We start from the raw sequence: 18,374 nt of genomic DNA on the forward strand, positions 1-18,374 counted from the left end.
TGTGAGGATATGACAGAGCCAAGTGACTTGGTGTATAGCGAGAATAGGAGTGGGCCAAGAACAGAGCCCTGGGGGACACCAGTGGTGAGAGCACGTGGTGCGGAGACAGATTCTCGCCACGCCACCTGGTAGGAGCGACCTGTCAGGTAGGACGCAATCCAAGCGTGCGCGGTGCCGGAGATGCCCAGCTCGGAGAGGGTGGAGAGGAGGATCTGATGGTTCACGGTATCAAAGGCAGCAGATAGGTCTAGAAGGATGAGAGCAGAGGAGAGAGAGTTAGCTTTAGCAGTGCGGAGAGCCTCCGTGACACAGAGAAGAGCAGTCTCAGTTGAATGCCCAGTCTTGAAACCTGACTGATTAGGATCAAGAAGGTCATTCTGAGAGAGATAGCAAGAGAGCTGGCCAAGGACGGCGCGTTCAAGAGTTTTGGAGAGAAAGGAAAGAAGGGATACTGGTCTGTAGTTGTTGACATCGGAGGGATCGAGTGTAGGTTTTTTCAGAAGGGGTGCAACTCTCGCTCTCTTGAAGACGGAAGGGACGTAGCCAGCGGTCAAGGATGAGTTGATGAGCGAGGTGAGGTAGGGGAGAAGGTCTCCGGAAATGGTCTGGAGAAGAGAGGAGGGGATAGGGTCAAGTGGGCAGGTTGTTGGGCGGCCGGCCGTCACAAGACGCGAGATTTCATCTGGAGAGAGAGGGGAGAAAGAGGTCAAAGCACAGGGTAGGGCAGTGTGAGCAGGACCAGCAGTGTCGTTTGACTTAGCAACGAGGATCGGATGTCGTCAACCTTCTTTTCAAAATGGTTGACGAAGTCATCCGCAGAGAGGGAGGAGGGGGGAGGGGGAGGAGGATTCAGGAGGGAGGAGAAGGTAGCAAAGAGCTTCCTAGGGTTAGAGGCAGATGCTTGGAGTTTAGAGTGGTAGAAAGTGGCTTTAGCAGCAGAGACAGAAGAGGAAAATGTAGAGAGGAGGGAGTGAAAGGATGCCAGGTCCGCAGGGGAGGCGAGTTTTCCTCCATTTCCGCTCGGCTGCCCGGAGCCCTGTTCTGTGAGCGCGCAGTGAGTCGTCGAGCCACGGAGCAGGAGGGGAGGACCGAGCCGGCCTGGAGGATAGGGGACAGAGGAAATCAAAGGATGCAGAGAGGGAGGAGAGGAGGGTTGAGGAGGCAGAATCAGGAGATAGGTTGGAGAAGGTTTGAGCAGAGGGAAGAGATGATAGGATGGAAGAGGAGAGAGTAGCGGGAGAGAGAGAGCGAAGGTTGGGACGGCGCAATACCATCCGAGTAGGGGGAGAGTGAGAAGTGTTGGATGAGAGCGAGAGGGAAAAGGATACAAGGTAGTGGTCGGAGACTTGGAGGGGAGTTGCAATGAGATTAGTGGAAGAACAGCATCTAGTAAAGATGAGGTCAAGCGTATTGCCTGCCTTGTGAGTAGGGGGGGGAAGGTGAGAGGGTGAGGTCGAAAGAGGAGAGGAGTGGAAAGAAGGAGGCAGAGAGGAATGAGTCGAAGGTAGACGTGGGGAGGTTAAAGTCACCCAGAACTGTGAGAGGTGAGCCATCCTCAGGAAAGGAACTTATGAAGGCGTCAAGCTCATTGATGAACTCTCCAAGGGAACCTGGAGGGCGATAAATGATAAGGATGTTAAGCTTGAAAGGGCTGGTAACTGTGACAGCATGGAATTCAAATGAGGAGATAGACAGATGGGTCAGGGGAGAAAGAGAGAATGTCCACTTGGGAGAGATGAGGATTCCAGTGCCACCACCCCGCTGGCTCGATGCTCTAGGGGTATGCGAGAACACGTAGTCAGACGAGGAGAGAGCAGTAGGAGTAGCAGTGTTATCTGTGGTAATCCATGTTTCCGTCAGCGCCAGGAAGTCTAGGGACTGGAGGGTAGCATAGGCTGAGATGAACTCAGCCTTGTTGGCCAGAACCGGCAGTTCCAGAGGCTGCCGGAGACCTGGAACTCCACGTGGGTCGTGCGCGCTGGGACCACCAGGTTAGAGTGGCAGCGGCCACGCGGTGTGGAGCGTTTGTATGGCCTGTGCAGAGGAGAGAGAACAGGGATAGACAGACACATAGTAGACAAGCTACAGAAGAGGCTACGCTAATGCAAATGAGATTGGAATGACAAGTGGACTACACGTCTCGAATGTTCAGGAAGTTAAGCTTACGTTGCAAAAATGTTATTGACTAAAATGATACAGTACTGCTGGCTGGTGGAGTAGGCTAGCTAGCAGTGGCTGCGTTGTTGACTTTGAACGTGTAGCTGGCTAGGTAACCTCGGTAGTTTCAGTACTACACCTTGTCATGATACAAAGCAACTTTGTAGCTAGCTAGCTAACATAACACTAATCAAGACGTTCCTTGTAGTGTATTTAGTTTCAACAATGCTGCTCGTCGGTAATAGTTGGCTGGGTTAGGAAAAATGGCGTCGCGGGGGACGGAAATAGCTGGCTAGCTAACCTCGATGGCTGGCTAGCTAACAATTATCAAGCTATGACAAAGACAACTAAGTAGCTAGCTAGGTAACACTGCACTAGTCAAATCGTTCCGTTGTAACGTATTAGTATCTACAGCGCTGCTAGTCGGTAACGGTTGGCTAGCTGGCAGTGGGTTAATGATGACTAGGTGTGTTGAGTAAGTCTGGCGCCGCGTCGCGGCTAGCTAGCTCACCTCGATAATACTCAAACTCAAACTACACAATTATCTTAGATACAGAGACAGCAAAGACAACTATGTAGCTGGCTAACTAACACTAACACCACACTAATCAAGTCGTTACGTTGTAATGTAATAGTTTCTGCGGTGCTGCTAGTCGGTAGAAGTTGGCTAGCTAACAGTGATGACTAGCTAGCTAGCAGCTAGCAGCTAGCAGTGTTGACTACGTTAGGAGGACGAAGATAGCTAGCCTCGATAATTACTCAGTTACTCTAAACTACACAATTATCTTTGATACAAAGACGGCTATGTAGCTAGCTAAGAAGAATTGCTCAGATCAAACAAATCAAGCCGTTGTAATGTAGCGAAGTGTAATATTACCTGTGGAGCGAAGCGTGGTGCGACTGCTCGCTCCAAACCGGAAGTGGCCCAAATGGCCCAAATGTGCACAAATTTTATAATGTGTGTTTCAATTAACAATTTATGTTCCATTTGACACAACAATAGGACCTTACATAGTAGAATTTATGTTATGACAGTCATAACATCCTGCTATTACATTTACATGTAGTATTGTTGACATGATTTCAAGATGTATTAAGGCCCTAGGAGGTGTGGTAAATGGCCAATATACCACAGCTAAGGGCTGTTCTCAGCACGACACAACGCGGAGTGCCTAGATACAGCCCTTAGCCATGGTATTTTGTCCGTAGTGTATACCACAAGCCCCTTGAGGTGCCGAATTGCTATTATAAACTGGTTCCCAACATACTTAGAAGATTAAAAATAAACATTTTATCATACCTATGGTATACGGTCTGATATACCATGGCTTTCAGGCAATCAGAATTCAGGGCTTGAACCACCCAGTTCATAATGTCCATTATAATATTGCATGAACCCTGTTGCATTCCCTTTCATGTTAACTAAGTGTTTACATTATGAGATACTGTTTGACAGTGAGCCACACAGCCTAGGTCTATTAATATACAGTACCAGTCAGAAGTTTGGACACACCTAATAATCTTTCTTTATTTTTACTATTTTCTACATTGTAGAATAATATTGAAATCATCAAAACTATGAAATAACACATATGGAATCTCGTGTAGTAACCAAAAAAGTGTCAAACAAATCAAATGATGTGACGCGATTCAGGAAACTAGGCGTATGTTGCAAGTCATGACTTCACAGGAGAGTCGTTTGAACGTAAAAAATATTTTTTGATCAAAATGCGTATTTTATATTTGAGATTCTTCAAAGTATCAAATCAAATCAAATGTATTTATAAAGCCCTTCTTACATCAGCTGATATCTCAAAGTGCTGTACAGAAACCCAGCCTAAAACCCCAAACAGCAAGCAATGCTGGTGTAGAAGCACGGTGGCTAGGAAAAACTCCCTAGAAAGGCCAAAACCTTGGAAGAAATCTAGAGAGGAACCAGGCTTTGAGGGGTGGCCAGTCCTCTTCTGGCTGTGCTGGGTGGAGATTATAACAGAACATGGCCAAGATGTTCAAATGTTCATAAATGACCAGCATGGTCAAATAATAATAATCACAGTTGTCGAGGGTGCAACAAGTCAGCACCTCAAGAGTAAATGTCAGTTGGCTTTTCATAGCTGATCATTGAGAGTATCTCTACCGCTCCTGCTGTCTCTAGAGAGTTGAAAACAGCAGGTCTGGGACAGGTAGCACGTCCAGTGAACAGGTCAGGGTTCCATAGCCGCAGGCAGAACAGTTGAAACTGGAGCAGCAGCACGGTCAGGTGGACTGGGGACAGCAAGGAGCCATCATGTCAGGTAGTCCTGAGGCATGGTCCTAGGGCTCAGGTCCTCCGAGAGAGAGAAAGAAAGAAAGAGAGAAAGAAAGAGAGAATTAGAGAGAGCATACTTAAATTCACACAGGACACCGGATAAGACAGGAGAAATACTCCAGATATAACAGACTGACCGTAGCCCCCCGACACATAAACTACGGCAGCATAAATACTGGAGGCTGAGACAGGAGGGGTCAGGAGACACTGTGGCCTCATCTGACGATACCCCCGGACAGGGCCAAACAGGAAGGATATAACCCCACCCACTTTGCCAAAGCACAGCCCCCACACCACTAGAGGGATATCTTCAACCACCAACTTACCATCCTGAGACAAGGCCGAGTATAGCCCACAAAGATCTCCGCCACGGCACAACCCAAGGGGGGCGCCAACCCAGACAGGAAGACTACATCAGTGACTCAACCCACTCAAGTGACGCACCCCTCCTAGGGACGGCATGGAAGAACACCAATAAGCCAGTGACTCAGCCCCTGTAATAGGGTTAGAGGCAGAAAATCCCAGTGGAGAGAAGGGAACCGGCCAGGCAGAGACAGCAAGGGCGGTTCGTTGCTCCAGAGCCTTTCCGTTCACCTTCACACTCCTGGGCCAGACTACACTCAATTATAGGACCCACTGAAGAGATGAGTCTTCAGTAAAGACTTAACTTCTATGGGCTAGGTGGGACGTTTGCATCCCACCCTAGTCAACAGCCAGTGGAATGTCATGGCGCGAAATACAAATACCTCAAAAATGCTATAACTTCAATTTCTCAAACATATGACTATTTTACACCATTTTAAAGACAGGACTCTCGATAATCTAACCACATTGTCCGATTTCAAAAAGGCTTTACAGCGAAAGCAAAACATTAGATTATGTCAGGAGAGTACTCTGCCAAAAATAATCACACAGCCATTTTCAAAGCAAGCATATATGCCACAAAAACCAAAACCACAGCTAAATGCAGCACTAACCTTTGATGATCTTCATCAGATGACACTCCTAGGACATTCCTTCACTCTACAGTCCAACTCACCCCAAATTGGGTTGAGGTCGGGTGATTGTGGAGGCCTGGTCATCTGATGCAGCACTCCAAGACTCTCCTTCTTGGTCAAATAGCCCTTACACGCCTGAAGCTGTGTTGTTTCACTGTCCTGTTGAAACTGTCCCACTAAGCGCAAACCAGATGGGATGGAGTATCGCAGCAGTATGCTGTGGTAGCCATGCTGGTTAAGTGTGCCTTGAATTCTAAATAAATCACAGACAGTGTCACCAGCAAAGCACCCGCACACCATCACACCTCCTCCTCCTTGCTTCCACACATGCGGAGATCATCCATTCACCTACTCTGTGTCTCACAAAGACACGGTGATTGGAACCAAAAATCTCAAATTTGGACTCATCAGACCAAAGGAAAGATTTCCACTGGTCTAATGTCCATTGCTTGTGTTTCTTGGCCCAAGCAGGTCTCTTCTTCTTATTGGTGTCCTTTAGTTGTGGTTTCTTTGCAGAAATTCGACCATGAAGGCCTGGTTCACGCAGTCTCTTCTTAACAGTTGATGTTGAGATGTGTTTGTTACTTGAACTCTGTGAAGCATTTATTTGGGCTGCAATTTCTGAGTCTTGTAACTCTAAAGAACTTATCAGAGGTAACTCTGGGTCTACCTTTCCTGTGGCGGTCCTCATGAGAGCCAGTTTCATCATAGCGCTTGATGGTTTTTGCGACTGCACTTGAAGAAACTTTCAAAGTTCTTGAAATGTTCCGTATTGACTGACCTTCATGTCATAAAGTAATGATGGACTGTCATTTCTCTTTTCTTATTTGAGCTGTTCTTGCCATAATATGGACTTGGTCTTTTACCAAATAGGGCTATCTTCTGTATACCACCCCTACCTTGTCATAACATAACTGATTGGCTCAAATGCATTAAGAAGGAAGGAAATTCCACAAATTAACTTTTAACAAGGTTCACCCGCTAATTGAAATGCATTCCAGGTGACTACCTCATGAAGCTGGTTGAGAGAATGCCAAGAGTGTGCAAAGCTGTCAAGGCAAAGGTTGGCTACTTTAAAGAATCTCAAATATAAAATATATTTTGATTTGTTTAACATTTATTTTGGTTCTACATGATTCCGTTTGTGTTATTTCATAGTTTTGATGTCTTCACTGTTATTCTACAATGTAGAAAAGAGTAAAAATAAAGAAAAACCCTGGAATGAGTAGGTGTGTCCAAACTTTTGACTGGTACTGTACATGAATCAGAAATGGTGACACAGTGTACTTTACACCACACACACACACACACACACACACACACACACACACACACACACACACACACACACACACACACACACACACACACACACACACACACACACACACACACACACACACACACACACACACACCTCCAGGCACCCAAGTGTGAGGATGATGACATGCTTGCACACCTATCCACAAGTGTGTTAGCCACAGGGAGGGTTTAAGTGCTGTCGTTGTCCACTTGCCTCTTGAAAACAGGCTACTTCATCAGACAGACTGTCAAGAGAAAATGTAGAGAAAACCTCTGGAAAAAGAGAGGAACATTTTTCAACAAAGACTAGGCTGTTGCTGAAACAAACACATACTGTATGAGGATCTTACATCCTCTTGCATGTCAATGATAAGTTATGTCATAAATAAATGTCATTCCATGTATATTAATCTGTGTCTAGTCTGTATCTCTGGATTCTAAGTGCTTGTGAGTCACGATAGCACACACACACACTACAAGGGAGCACCACACTGATCAAGTTAATGAGGAACATCATACATTGTAAATCCGTCATGAAGTGATTGTAAAGAATGTGTGGCTCAGGTGTGCTAGTCCAATGAGGACTTCTACTTCTACTTCCACTTCTACTTATCATAGACTATGTGTGTATGTCTGACCGCATGCAGAAACTCCTCATCAAACTAACTCACACAACCAATGAATCACAATCACTACCATCTAGGTCTAGTGTGTGTTAATGTAAGTGTTTGCGTTATTAGTGACGTCTGTTTGTGCGGTACTGCATAGTACGTGTTTGTGAGACTGTGTGTTTGTGATACCTTTTTGTACAGCAGCACAGTATGATTGTGTGTGAGACTCTGTGTGTGTGCATACAAGTTGTTCCTTAACATTGGTTTTAGCATAAAGAACCTCAGGGTACTGTTTCATTTCATGTATATTAATCTGTGTCTAGTCTGTATCTCTGGATTCTAAGTTCTTGTGAGTCACTATAGCACATGTCTCTCTCTACATTCCATTTTGCTTCTCTTAGCTTATCATACACGATTGATTTGGTCATTTTTCAGTAACACAAAGGCTAGCATTGATGTTGTGCTCAATAACGTTGAGGCTGGAACGCACATTTGACCAGTCATATTACGTGGTCGGAACTGCACTGTAACCATTTCATAATACAGTATATTGACCCCCCCAGGTTGTGATATATTGCTGATGATTATTTACAGTATGTTATTTATCATGCTGTATGATGTATATATGTAAGTGTTCTGTCAACACTAGATAGAATGTCACAGCCATACAACTGCTATCACATATTAGGAGAGGCGCGGGCAGGGTGGGGCACTAGGCTAGGGCTAACTTCTTAATAAGCTAGCTAGTCATGAGAAGCTAGCTGCATCTCAATAAGCTAGCTACTGTAGCCACATCTCAATAAGATAGCTAGCCACATCTCAATGAGCTAGCTAGCCACATCTCAATGAGCTAGCTAGCCACATCTCAATGAGCTAGCTAGCTAGGACCACAAGAGAGGTCACTAACGACATGGACCTAGACAGTACACACAGACCCAGAGTCGCAGCAGATACTCCACAGAAGTTGAGAAATAATGGAGTGAGAGGGGGAGAGGGTATGTGTGTGTGTGTGTGTGTGTGTGTGTGTGTGTGTGTGTGTGTGTGTGTGTGTGTGTGTGTGTGTGTATGTGTGAGTGCACCCTTGGGTAGAGTGCTTAGTGTGTGCGTGTATGCTTGTGTGTCAATCTCTATGTGTGTGTGTGTGTGTGTGAGTGTGTGTGTTTGCATGTATCAGCGAATGAGTGTTTACACGTGTGTGTTTCTGTGTGTGTGTCAGTGTGTGGGTGCGTATCATTAATGTCGCTAGTCTGTTACCGCACGTGTGTGTTCACGCACGTGTGTGCATTCGCGCACATGTGCATGAGACACACATGTTTCCTTAAGTGACTTTATGGCAGGAGTAATATGTGTGTGTGTGGCGCTATAAAGATCCTGGCACTAGTGCTGATAGGGCAGGAGGGAAACATATCTCCTTGAATGGGCCTGGTGTCACGCCCTGACCAGGTGAACTCTTCTATTTTGGTCAGGGTGTGGCATTTCTATAGTTTATTTTCTATGTTTTTGGTATAGCCTTGCTTTGGGGCGTATTTCTATGTTGGGTTCTGTCGATTCCCAATCAGAGACAGCTGTCACTAGTTGCCTCTGATTGGGGAATCATATTTAAGTTCCTTTTCCCCCCACGATGTTTGTGGGTTGTTGTCTCTTTTTGTTGGAGCAGTAGCGATACGTTTATTCTCTGTTTTGACCGTGTTATTTCAGTCTGTAATAAATAACATGAGTTCGCTCCCAGCTGCGCCTTGGTCCACTTCTTCCTTCCTGCACGACGATCGTTACAGAACAACCCACCAAACCAGGACCAAGCAGCGGGAGGAAAAGGAGCGCGAGAGATGGGCTCGCGAGGGAAAGGAGTTCTGGACCTGGGAGGAGATCATGTCGGGGAAAGGACCCTGGCGGAAGGATTCCCAGGTCGAGGAGGTGATGCCAGCCGGTGGAAGGAGTCGCAGGCGGCGGTCGAGGAGGCCCGGAAGACACCCCCAAGAATTTTTTTTGGGGGGGCTAATGGGGTGGTCCGGAAGGGCAGAGGAAGAGCCCAGACCACTGCTCTCGTGGGGGATAACGGCGAAGGAGGAGGCAGAGATGTGGCAGGTCCTGGAGGACCTGCGTAGGGACAGCGTGGAGGAAGAGCCTTGGGTGGCAGAGGTGCGCACGGTATCGCCAGTGCGCCTGCACAGCCCAGTGCACTCTGTGCCAGCGCCCCACATTTGCCGGGCTAGGGGGAGTGTTCAGCGAGGACGTGTTGTGCCGGCTCAGCGCTCCTGGCCTCCGGTGCCCCTTCTCGGTCCGATGTATCCTGCGCCGAGGACGCGCACTGTGTCTCCGGTACGGCTGCACAGCCCAGTGCGTTCTGTGCCAGCGCTCCACACTTGCCAGGCTAAGGTGGGTGTTGAGCCAGAACGGGTGATGTCAGCTGTGCACTCCAGACCTCCAGTGCGCCTTCTCGGTCCAGGATATCCGGCGCCGCTTATGCGCACTGTGTCGCCGGTGTGCGGTCACAGTCCAGTCCGGCCCGTCCCTGCTCCCCGCACCAGGTTAGTGGTGCGTGTCCACAGTCCTGTCCGGCCCATCCCTGCTCCCCGCACCAGGTTAGTGGTGCGCGTCCCCAGTCCAGTCCGGCCCATCCCTGCTCCCCGCACCAAGCCCGTGGTGCGTGTCCCCAGTCCTGTCCGGCCCATCCCTGCTCCCCGCACCAGGTTAGTGGTGCGCGTCCCCAGTCCAGTCCGGCCCGTCCCTGCTCCCCGCACCAAGCCAGTGGTGTGTGGCCCCAGTCCAGTCCGGCCCGTCCCTGCTCCCCGCACCAGGTTAGTGGTGCGTGTCCCCAGTCCTGTCCGGCCCATCCCTGCTCCCCGCACCAGGTTAGTGGTGTGTGGCCCCAGTCCAGTCCGGCCCGTCCCTGCTCCCCGCACCAAGCCAGTGGTGTGTGGCCCCAGTCCAGTCCGGCCCGTCCCTGCTCCCCGCACCAGGTTAGTGGTGCGTGTCCCCAGTCCTGTCCGGCCCGTCCCTGCTCCCCGCACCAGGTTAGTGGTGCGTGTCCACAGTCCTGTCCGGCCCATCCCGGCTCCCCGCACCAAGCCGGTGGTGCGTGTCCCCAGTCCAGTTCGGCCCGTCCCTGCTCCCCGCACCAGGTTGGTGGTGCGTGTCCCCAGGCCAGTCCGGCCCGTCCCTGCTCCCCGCACCAGGTTGGTGGTGCGTGTCCCGGTCCTGTCCGGCCCGTCCCTGTTCCCCGCACCAGGCCCATGGCGCGTGTCCACAGTCCGGCACGGCCTGTGTCCGGTCCACCGGTGACCAGTCCTGTTCCGGTCGACGGCTCCGCTCCGGAGCCTGAGCATGCCGCTCCACCGTGGTCCAGTCCGGGCCAGAGGGGTAGGGCTAGGGTGGAGGCAGGGGGAGAAACACGCCCGGGGCCAGAGCCTCCACCGAGGGTGAGGCGCCCACCCGGGTCCCCCCCCCTAATAGACTTTAGGTTGGTGCGCCGGGAGTACGCACCGTTGGAGGGGGGGTACTGTCACGCCCTGACCAGGTGAACTCTTCTATTTTGGTCAGGGTGTGGCATTTCTATAGTTTATTTTCTATGTTTTTGGTATAGCCTTGCTTTGGGGCGTATTTCTATGTTGGGTTCTGTCGATTCCCAATCAGAGACAGCTGTCACTAGTTGCCTCTGATTGGGGAATCATATTTAAGTTCCTTTTCCCCCCACGATGTTTGTGGGTTGTTGTCTCTTTTTGTTGGAGCAGTAGCGATACGTTTATTCTCTGTTTTGACCGTGTTATTTCAGTCTGTAATAAATAACATGAGTTCGCTCCCAGCTGCGCCTTGGTCCACTTCTTCCTTCCTGCACGACGATCGTTACACCTGGCTCCAGAGCCACATGTTTGCCCTGTGCGGTCCCCCACTATTTTGGGCCTGTGAGTTTAGTTTGGCACCGACCGTTGGTCATTAAATCCTACAGGCCTATGGCCGCAGTCACCTTGTCCGACAGGGTGTGTTTGTGTATGCGTGTGCGTGTGCGTGTGTGTGCGCGTGTGAAAGTGTGTCATCTTTTATCATTTGGTTTGCTCCTGTTCTTGAGAGGCTGCGTTGTTACACTAGAGGTGTGAGGTGAGGAGAGAGAGAGGGGAGCGAGGGAGCAGCAGGGGTGAGGCCAGTGGGAAAGTGCCGAGTTAAGTTGTGCAAGCAAAGCACTCGTTTGTAGTCTACAGAGATGTGTGTTCCTCTGCACCAGCTCTGAAGGTCATCTCTTCCCTATGCCAAATTCCTGGTGTGGAATCAGTGGTGTGTGTACGTTGGTGTGTGTTTCTACGCTGGGTGGCAAGGATGATGAGATGGCATAGGGGTAGATATATTTAACATTTAACCTTTATTTAACTAGGCAAGTCAGTTAAGAACAAATTCTTATTTATAATGACGGCCTACCGAAGAGTGTCCACGATTGAGTCTCTGAATGAAGAGATGGAGATAAAACTGTCCAGTTTGAGTGTTTGTTGCAGCTCGTTCCAGTCGCTAGCTGGAGCGAACTGAAAATAGGAGCGACCCAGGGATGTGTGTGCTTTGGGGACCTTTAACAGAATGTGACTGGCAGAACGGGTGTTGTATGTGGAGGATGAGGGCTGCAGTAAATATCTCAGATAGGGGGGAGTGAGACCTAAGAGGGCTTTATAAATAAGCATCAACCAGTGGGTCTTGCGACGGGTATACAGAGATGACCAGTTTACAGAGGAGTATAGTGTGCAGTGATGTGTCCTATAAGGAGCATTGGTGGCAAATCTGATGGCCGAATGGAAAAGAACATCTAGCCACTCGAGAGCACCCTTACCAGCCGATCTATAAATTACGTCTCCGTAGTCTAGCATGGGTAGGATGGTCGTTATGAGACACAGTTGGTGGTAAAGTAAGCATTTCACTGTTAGTCCACACCTGCTATTTACAAAGCATGTGATGAATACAATATGATTTGATTTGGCTTTTGCATGACACTGTGATGTGGCGTAGTGAGGTGGTAGGATGGCTGGAGTGGCTTGTTGATATTGCAATCTCTTTTAAGCCCTGCTGTTTGTGTGTGACGACGGCAAAGCGTGCCAGGGTGGCAGAGTGGTGCATTTTCATTAAATCCACACTGGGGGAGCTGTGGGTGGGTGTGTGTGTGTGTGTGTGTGTGTGTGTGTGTGTGTGTGTGTGTGTGTGTGTGTGTGTGTGTGTGTGTGTGTGTGTGTGTGTGTGTGTGTGTGTGTGTGTGTGTGTGTGTGTGTGTGTGTGAGTGCACCCTTGGGTAGAGTGCTTAGTGTGTGCGTGTATGCTTTTGTGTCAATCTCTATGTGTATCAGACAGGAACGGTGGCCGTCACAGCTGCTTCTTGTTGTTTGACAGCCTGGGATACAGGCGTCCCATTTTCCACCTGCTGACGTACAAGCACACAAGCCCCGAGTGATCCACCGGGTTGGAGGAGGCGCATGAAATGATCTACCCAGTGGTGGAGGAGAGGAGGAGCGGACTCAGGGTGGGACTGGGAGAGGAGGAGGGAATGGGAGGGCTGAGGTGTGTGAAGTGTGTGTGTTCATGTGTTTACAGAAGCCCCTGTGGAACCTGGTGGGAGGAGTGGGAGCTTGTTTGTCTCTCTCGCTGTCACCCCAGAGCCTCACTGACACACACACATCCGCACGCGGACACACATGCATGCACGCACACACACACGCACGCACGCACGCACGCACACACACGCACACACACACACACACACACACACACACACACACACACACACACACACACACACACACACACACACACACACACACACACACACACACACAGGGGAGGCTTGGAGAATCCTCAGCTGGGATACAGATCTCTGATCAGCTCTACAGACAGATGAGTCTAACATATAATAAAGCATATGAAAGTCAATTAACATAAGTAGTTAATTGGGTATTATTGGGTACAATCTAAAACAATTACTTTACCCTGACATTCATATACTGTTATGACTATGTGCTACTCAGCCACACATCTCAACAATCTTGTCATAATCACTAAAATGTGGTAATTAGCTTAATTGAGCAGGAACAACCAAAACATTTACCTCATCTCCTCCGGTCTCCTAAGTCTCACTGGGTTTGCCACTGATTTCCAAGGGAGATTGTCGTGGCAGGGCAAATATCAGAGCTATTATAAATAATTTATGAATATGAAATTTAGCAGACACTTTTATCCAAAGTGACTTTCAGTCATGCATTCATACATTTTTTGTAGAGGTGGGTCTGGGAATTGAACCCACTACCCTGGTGTTGCAAACTCCATGCTCTAACAACTGAGCTACAGAGGATCACTTGTATTTCCAAAAATATATATATATAATTGTAGGGATGCGAAAGTTGTTATATTCATCAACAGTACAGGATATCATCACTTGTTATCAGAGGTATTCCGCACATAATAACAAACATCCATTCCCACTAACAGAATACATACCAACGGACAGGCATTATCATACCATAACCTCCCCACACTATTATCCATCTACTGCATTATGTCTATAGGCTCTCATGCTCTGTTATCCACATACATGTTTCTATGGACCCTCCAGTGTTGAGTCTGTGAAGACACCTGCAGCTCTGTCCATCCAGGAGGGCCTTTGAGAGTGCACTACTGTACCGTAGTGCACAGGAGAGATGGCAGACAATAGGAGGAGAGGGAGAGAGGGGAAGAGAGGGGGGTGAGAAACACAACCATTCATGTAAGTCCTTGAGCTGTCAAACAGAGAGGAGATAAAAGGCAAACAGGTGGCCAAAGGAGGAGAGGGAAGGACAGACAGAGATGGAGGGAGAACAGAAAAATAACGTGTTGCTGGCTGCAGTGGGTTCTGGGTAAGAATGATGGTGACTCGTGTTTGCCAAGCTTTGGGGTGGAGCTAGAGCATCAGCTGGTCTCAGACAGAGATGGAGAGGGGAAGAGGGATGAAGGGAGGGAGAGAAAGAGAGATGGAGGGAAGAGCGAGGAAGAGAGATGGAGGGAGGGAGAGGAAGAGAGATGGAGGGAGGGATAGAAATTGAGGGAGGGAGAGAGGGATGCATGGACAGAGAGAGAGAGAAAGGAGGAAAGAGAGAGAGATAGAGTGCGAGAATGAGGTGGAGGGAGAGGGAGAATGAGGGAGATGAGGAGAGGGAAATGGAGAGAGAGAGAGAGAGAAATGGAGAGAGACAGAGATCGAGGGAGAGACGGAGAGAGAGATGTTTGTTCTGTGCTGTTCCGCTTCAATTCAAATGTTCTTGGCAACCACAGAAGGCTTCTGATATGCTGTTTAAATTGAGATTTCACAAAGAGAGAGAGAGAGAGAGAGAGTGTCAAAAAACATAGAGGCGAAATGGAACAAGGTCACAGAGGAGATTAGATAGGAAACATGGACTGCAAAATTAGGAGCCATTAGCCATACGTTACATGCGGTATGACAAACAGCACATAGCAGTAATCTCAAACAGCACATAGCAGTAATCTCAAACAGCACATAGCAGTAATCTCAAATCACACAAAGCAGTTATGTGCAAGTGAAAGCAGTCCACACTGTAAAAGCACACAGAGAGTGAGGGAGGAGGAGGAGAAAGAGGCAGAGCCTACACCAAGCCCTGCCTATCAGGCTGAGGTGGGCAGGGAGAGAGAGTTGGGAAGGAGGGAGCGAGTGAGGGAGAGGGAGAGCGCATGAGAAAGAAAGAGGTAGACAGAGATGCAGAGATCCAGTCAGTCTGCCTGTGCCGGTGAGGTGGTGTGTGGCAGTGCTGCTGTACAGTGTGGTCCATTAGGACCAGGACTAACCCATCAGGGACCACAGCACGACCCAGTCTGGATCCAGAACCACAACCAGACACCATGTCAGGCACCACTCCCGAGCCCGCTCCTCCGAGAGTCCACTCTAAAAAGGCTGGGATCCGGGCCGCGGTGATTCTAATTGGACTCCTGCAAAAGTCGCGACGAGCGAAGGAGAGAGAGAAGGAGCAGGAGAGAGAGAGAGAGCGGTGGGTGAACTTTCTCTGCTGTTTGGTCTCCTGGCTGGTCTGGTTGGCAGCCTTCCTGCCTCAGAGGTTCACACACTCTGCACTGCGGTGTTAAGTTAAGCTTTCAGAGCAACTTTAATTGCCTGCCGTTGTTCGTGTCAGGCTGTCTGTAAGTGGTGATTGTACGCACAGGTCAATGCTTGTGTGTGCCTTGTCTTTGTCTGGGTCCTTGTCTTTTGCGTGGCTGGTGTGTGTGTGTCGTTCTTGAATACTCAAACTGGTTGGAAAGGAACGGATAGGCAAGGGAACGGATAGGCAAACTGGCCTCAATGTAAACAGACCAAAGAAGATGAGTGTTCGACAGTGACTCAAAGGGAGAGGTCTCAGTGATGTCTGTTTAATGGGAGTGTGTGTGTGTGTGTGTGTGTGTGTGTGTGTGTGTGTGTGTGTGTGTGTGTGTGTGTGTGTGTGTGTGTGTGTGTGTGTGTGTGTGTGTGTGTGTGTGTGTGTGTGTGTGTGTATGCGTGTGTGTGTGCGTGTGCGTGTGCACATGCGTGTGTGTGTGCTCATATATTGCAATGTATGTTGTTAACAATGGGACTGCCAATGATGCAAATGTCAGGTTACAACAGTAGATGAGAGAGAGAGAGAGAGAGAGAGAGAGAGAGAGAGAGAGAGAGAGAGAGAGAGAGAGAGAGAGAGAGACTAGTATAGGTAGGTTATGTTGTTTCTACCTGTTAATCACTGCAGAAATAGCATGGCTGTGGGAGGAGGTTTATTTCAACACCAAGGCAATCTGATAGTGTGGACACAGTGAGAGAACAGGGGACATTGAGGTTCCAGTGGAAATGAAACAGTGCCCTGAGGTTCTTTATGCTAAAACCAATGTTAAGGAACAACTTGTATGCACACACACAGAGTCTCACACACAATCATACTGTGCTGCTGTACAAAAAGGTATCACAAACACACAGTCTCACAAACACGTACTATGCAGTACCGCACAAACAGACGTCACTAATAACGCAAACACTTACATTAACACACACTAGACCTAGATGGTAGTGATTGTGATTCATTGGTTGTGTGAGTTAGTTTGATGAGGAGTTTCTGCATGCGGTCAGACATACACACATAGTCTATGATAAGTAGAAGTGGAAGTAGAAGTAGAAGTCCTCATTGGACTAGCACACCTGAGCCACACATTCTTTACAATCACTTCATGACGGATTTACAATGTATGATGTTCCTCATTAACTTGATCAGTGTGGTGCTCCCTTGTAGTGTGTGTGTGTGCTATCGTGACTCACAAGCACTTAGAATCCAGAGATACAGACTAGACACAGATTAATATACATGGAATGACATTTATTTATGACATAACTTATCATTGACATGCAAGAGGATGTAAGATCCTCATACAGTATGTGTTTGTTTCAGCAACAGCCTAGTCTTTGTTGAAAAATGTTCCTCTCTTTTTTCCAGAGGTTTTCTCTACATTTTCTCTTGACAGTCTGTCTGATGAAGTAGCCTGTTTTCAAGAGGCAAGTGGACAACGACAGCACTTAAACCCTCCCTGTGGCTAACACACTTGTGGATAGGTGTGCAAGCATGTCATCATCCTCACACTTGGGTGCCTGGAGGTGTGTGTGTGTGTGTGTGTGTGTGTGTGTGTGTGTGTGTGTGTGTGTGTGTGTGTGTGTGTGTGTGTGTGTGTGTGTGTGTGTGTGTGTGTGTGTGTGTGTGTGTGTGTGTGTGTGTGTGTGTGTGTGTGTGTGTGTGTGTGTTTGTAATTAGAGTGCACCTGTATGGTGTATGACGTGTGTCTTTCAAAGAGTTGCATGTAATCCATTTCTTTGTGTGCATAAGTGAGTGTGATTGCATATGTGATTGTGGATTTGTGTGTGTGTGTGTGTTTGTGTGTACAAAACCTTAGGAACACCTGCTATTTCCATGACATAGACAACCAGGTGAATCCAGGTGAAAGCTATGAACCTTCATTGATTAAATCCACTTCAATCAGTGTAGATGAAGGGGAGGAGACAGGTTAAAGAAGGATTTTTAAGCCTTGGGATTTTTAAATCAGAGGGTGATTGGGCAAGCTGAAATATTGAAGTGCCGTTGAACGGGGTACGGGGTAGGTACCAGGGACACCAGTTTGAGTGTGTCAAGAACTGCTAAGCTGCTGGGTTTTTCATGCTCAACAGTTTCCAGTGTGTATCAAGAATGGTCCACTACCCAAAGGACATCCAGCCAACTTGACACAACTGTGGGAAGCATTAGAGTCAACATGGGCCAGAATCCCTGTGGAACAATTTTAACACCTTGTAGAGTCCATGCCCTGACGAATTGAGGCTGTTTTGAGAGCAAACGGGGGTGCAACTCAATATTAGGAAGGTGTTCCGAATGTTTTGTACACTCACTGTATATATATATATATGTGTGTGTGTGTGCGCGCGAGTGTACTTGCGTTTCTGTACTAGCTTAGCGGCTTAGAATAGGAACCCATTCAGTCCAGTGCATTGTTGTGGTTGAGAAGGGTTGAGGGTTCTGGGTTCCTGTCTCCTAACCCTCCTTGTACCTCCTGGTTGATTGGTAGCCCTCCTCTCGTCCCCTGTAAGGGGGGTTAATACCTGTCTAACTGGAGTTAAGCACACTCAATCATTACACACACCATGATTAGAATCACTGCTGCCTGATTATGATACACTCTAGTCATTACTGTTCAACAGTTCCCGCATGGACTGTTTCCCAAATGGCACATTATTCACTATATAAGGCCAGAGGGCTCTGGTCAAAAGTAGCGCACTATATAGGGAATAGGGTGCCATTTGGGGAACAGCCAGGGTTGAGAGTGTGAACAGCCTGCTAACCTGCTTCTTATCACCCCCCCCCCTCTCCATCCTCCATTTAATACAATCTCTTTTATTTTCTGACTCATCCTTTCCCTCCCACTTCGCTCATTCTCCCTCTTCCTCTCCCTCTCTCATTCGCTCCTTCGTTCTCCCCTTCCCCCACT

At 48.3% G+C, this 18,374-nt stretch overlaps 1 protein-coding gene across 3 annotated transcripts in view; it reads left to right on the top strand.

Annotated features, from left to right (window-relative positions):
- The window catches only part of LOC106580794 (rap1 GTPase-activating protein 2), a 109,422-nt gene that overhangs the window by 41,118 nt on the left and 49,930 nt on the right, over positions 1-18,374 (top strand). Inside the window, exon 1 of one of the 3 annotated variants that reach the window (XM_045703600.1) lies at positions 15,082-15,376. The exons of the other annotated variants lie outside the window; for them this stretch is intronic. Coding sequence (XP_045559556.1) covers positions 15,231-15,376 — 146 coding nt within the window. The 5' untranslated portion in view covers positions 15,082-15,230. Of the gene's footprint in view, positions 1-15,081; positions 15,377-18,374 lie in introns of those variants that run through there. 3 annotated transcript variants of the gene reach the window in all.

The sequence above is a fragment of the Salmo salar genome, chromosome ssa20 (genome assembly GCF_905237065.1).
Source record: "Salmo salar chromosome ssa20, Ssal_v3.1, whole genome shotgun sequence".
NCBI classification, from domain to species: Eukaryota; Metazoa; Chordata; class Actinopteri; order Salmoniformes; family Salmonidae; genus Salmo; species Salmo salar.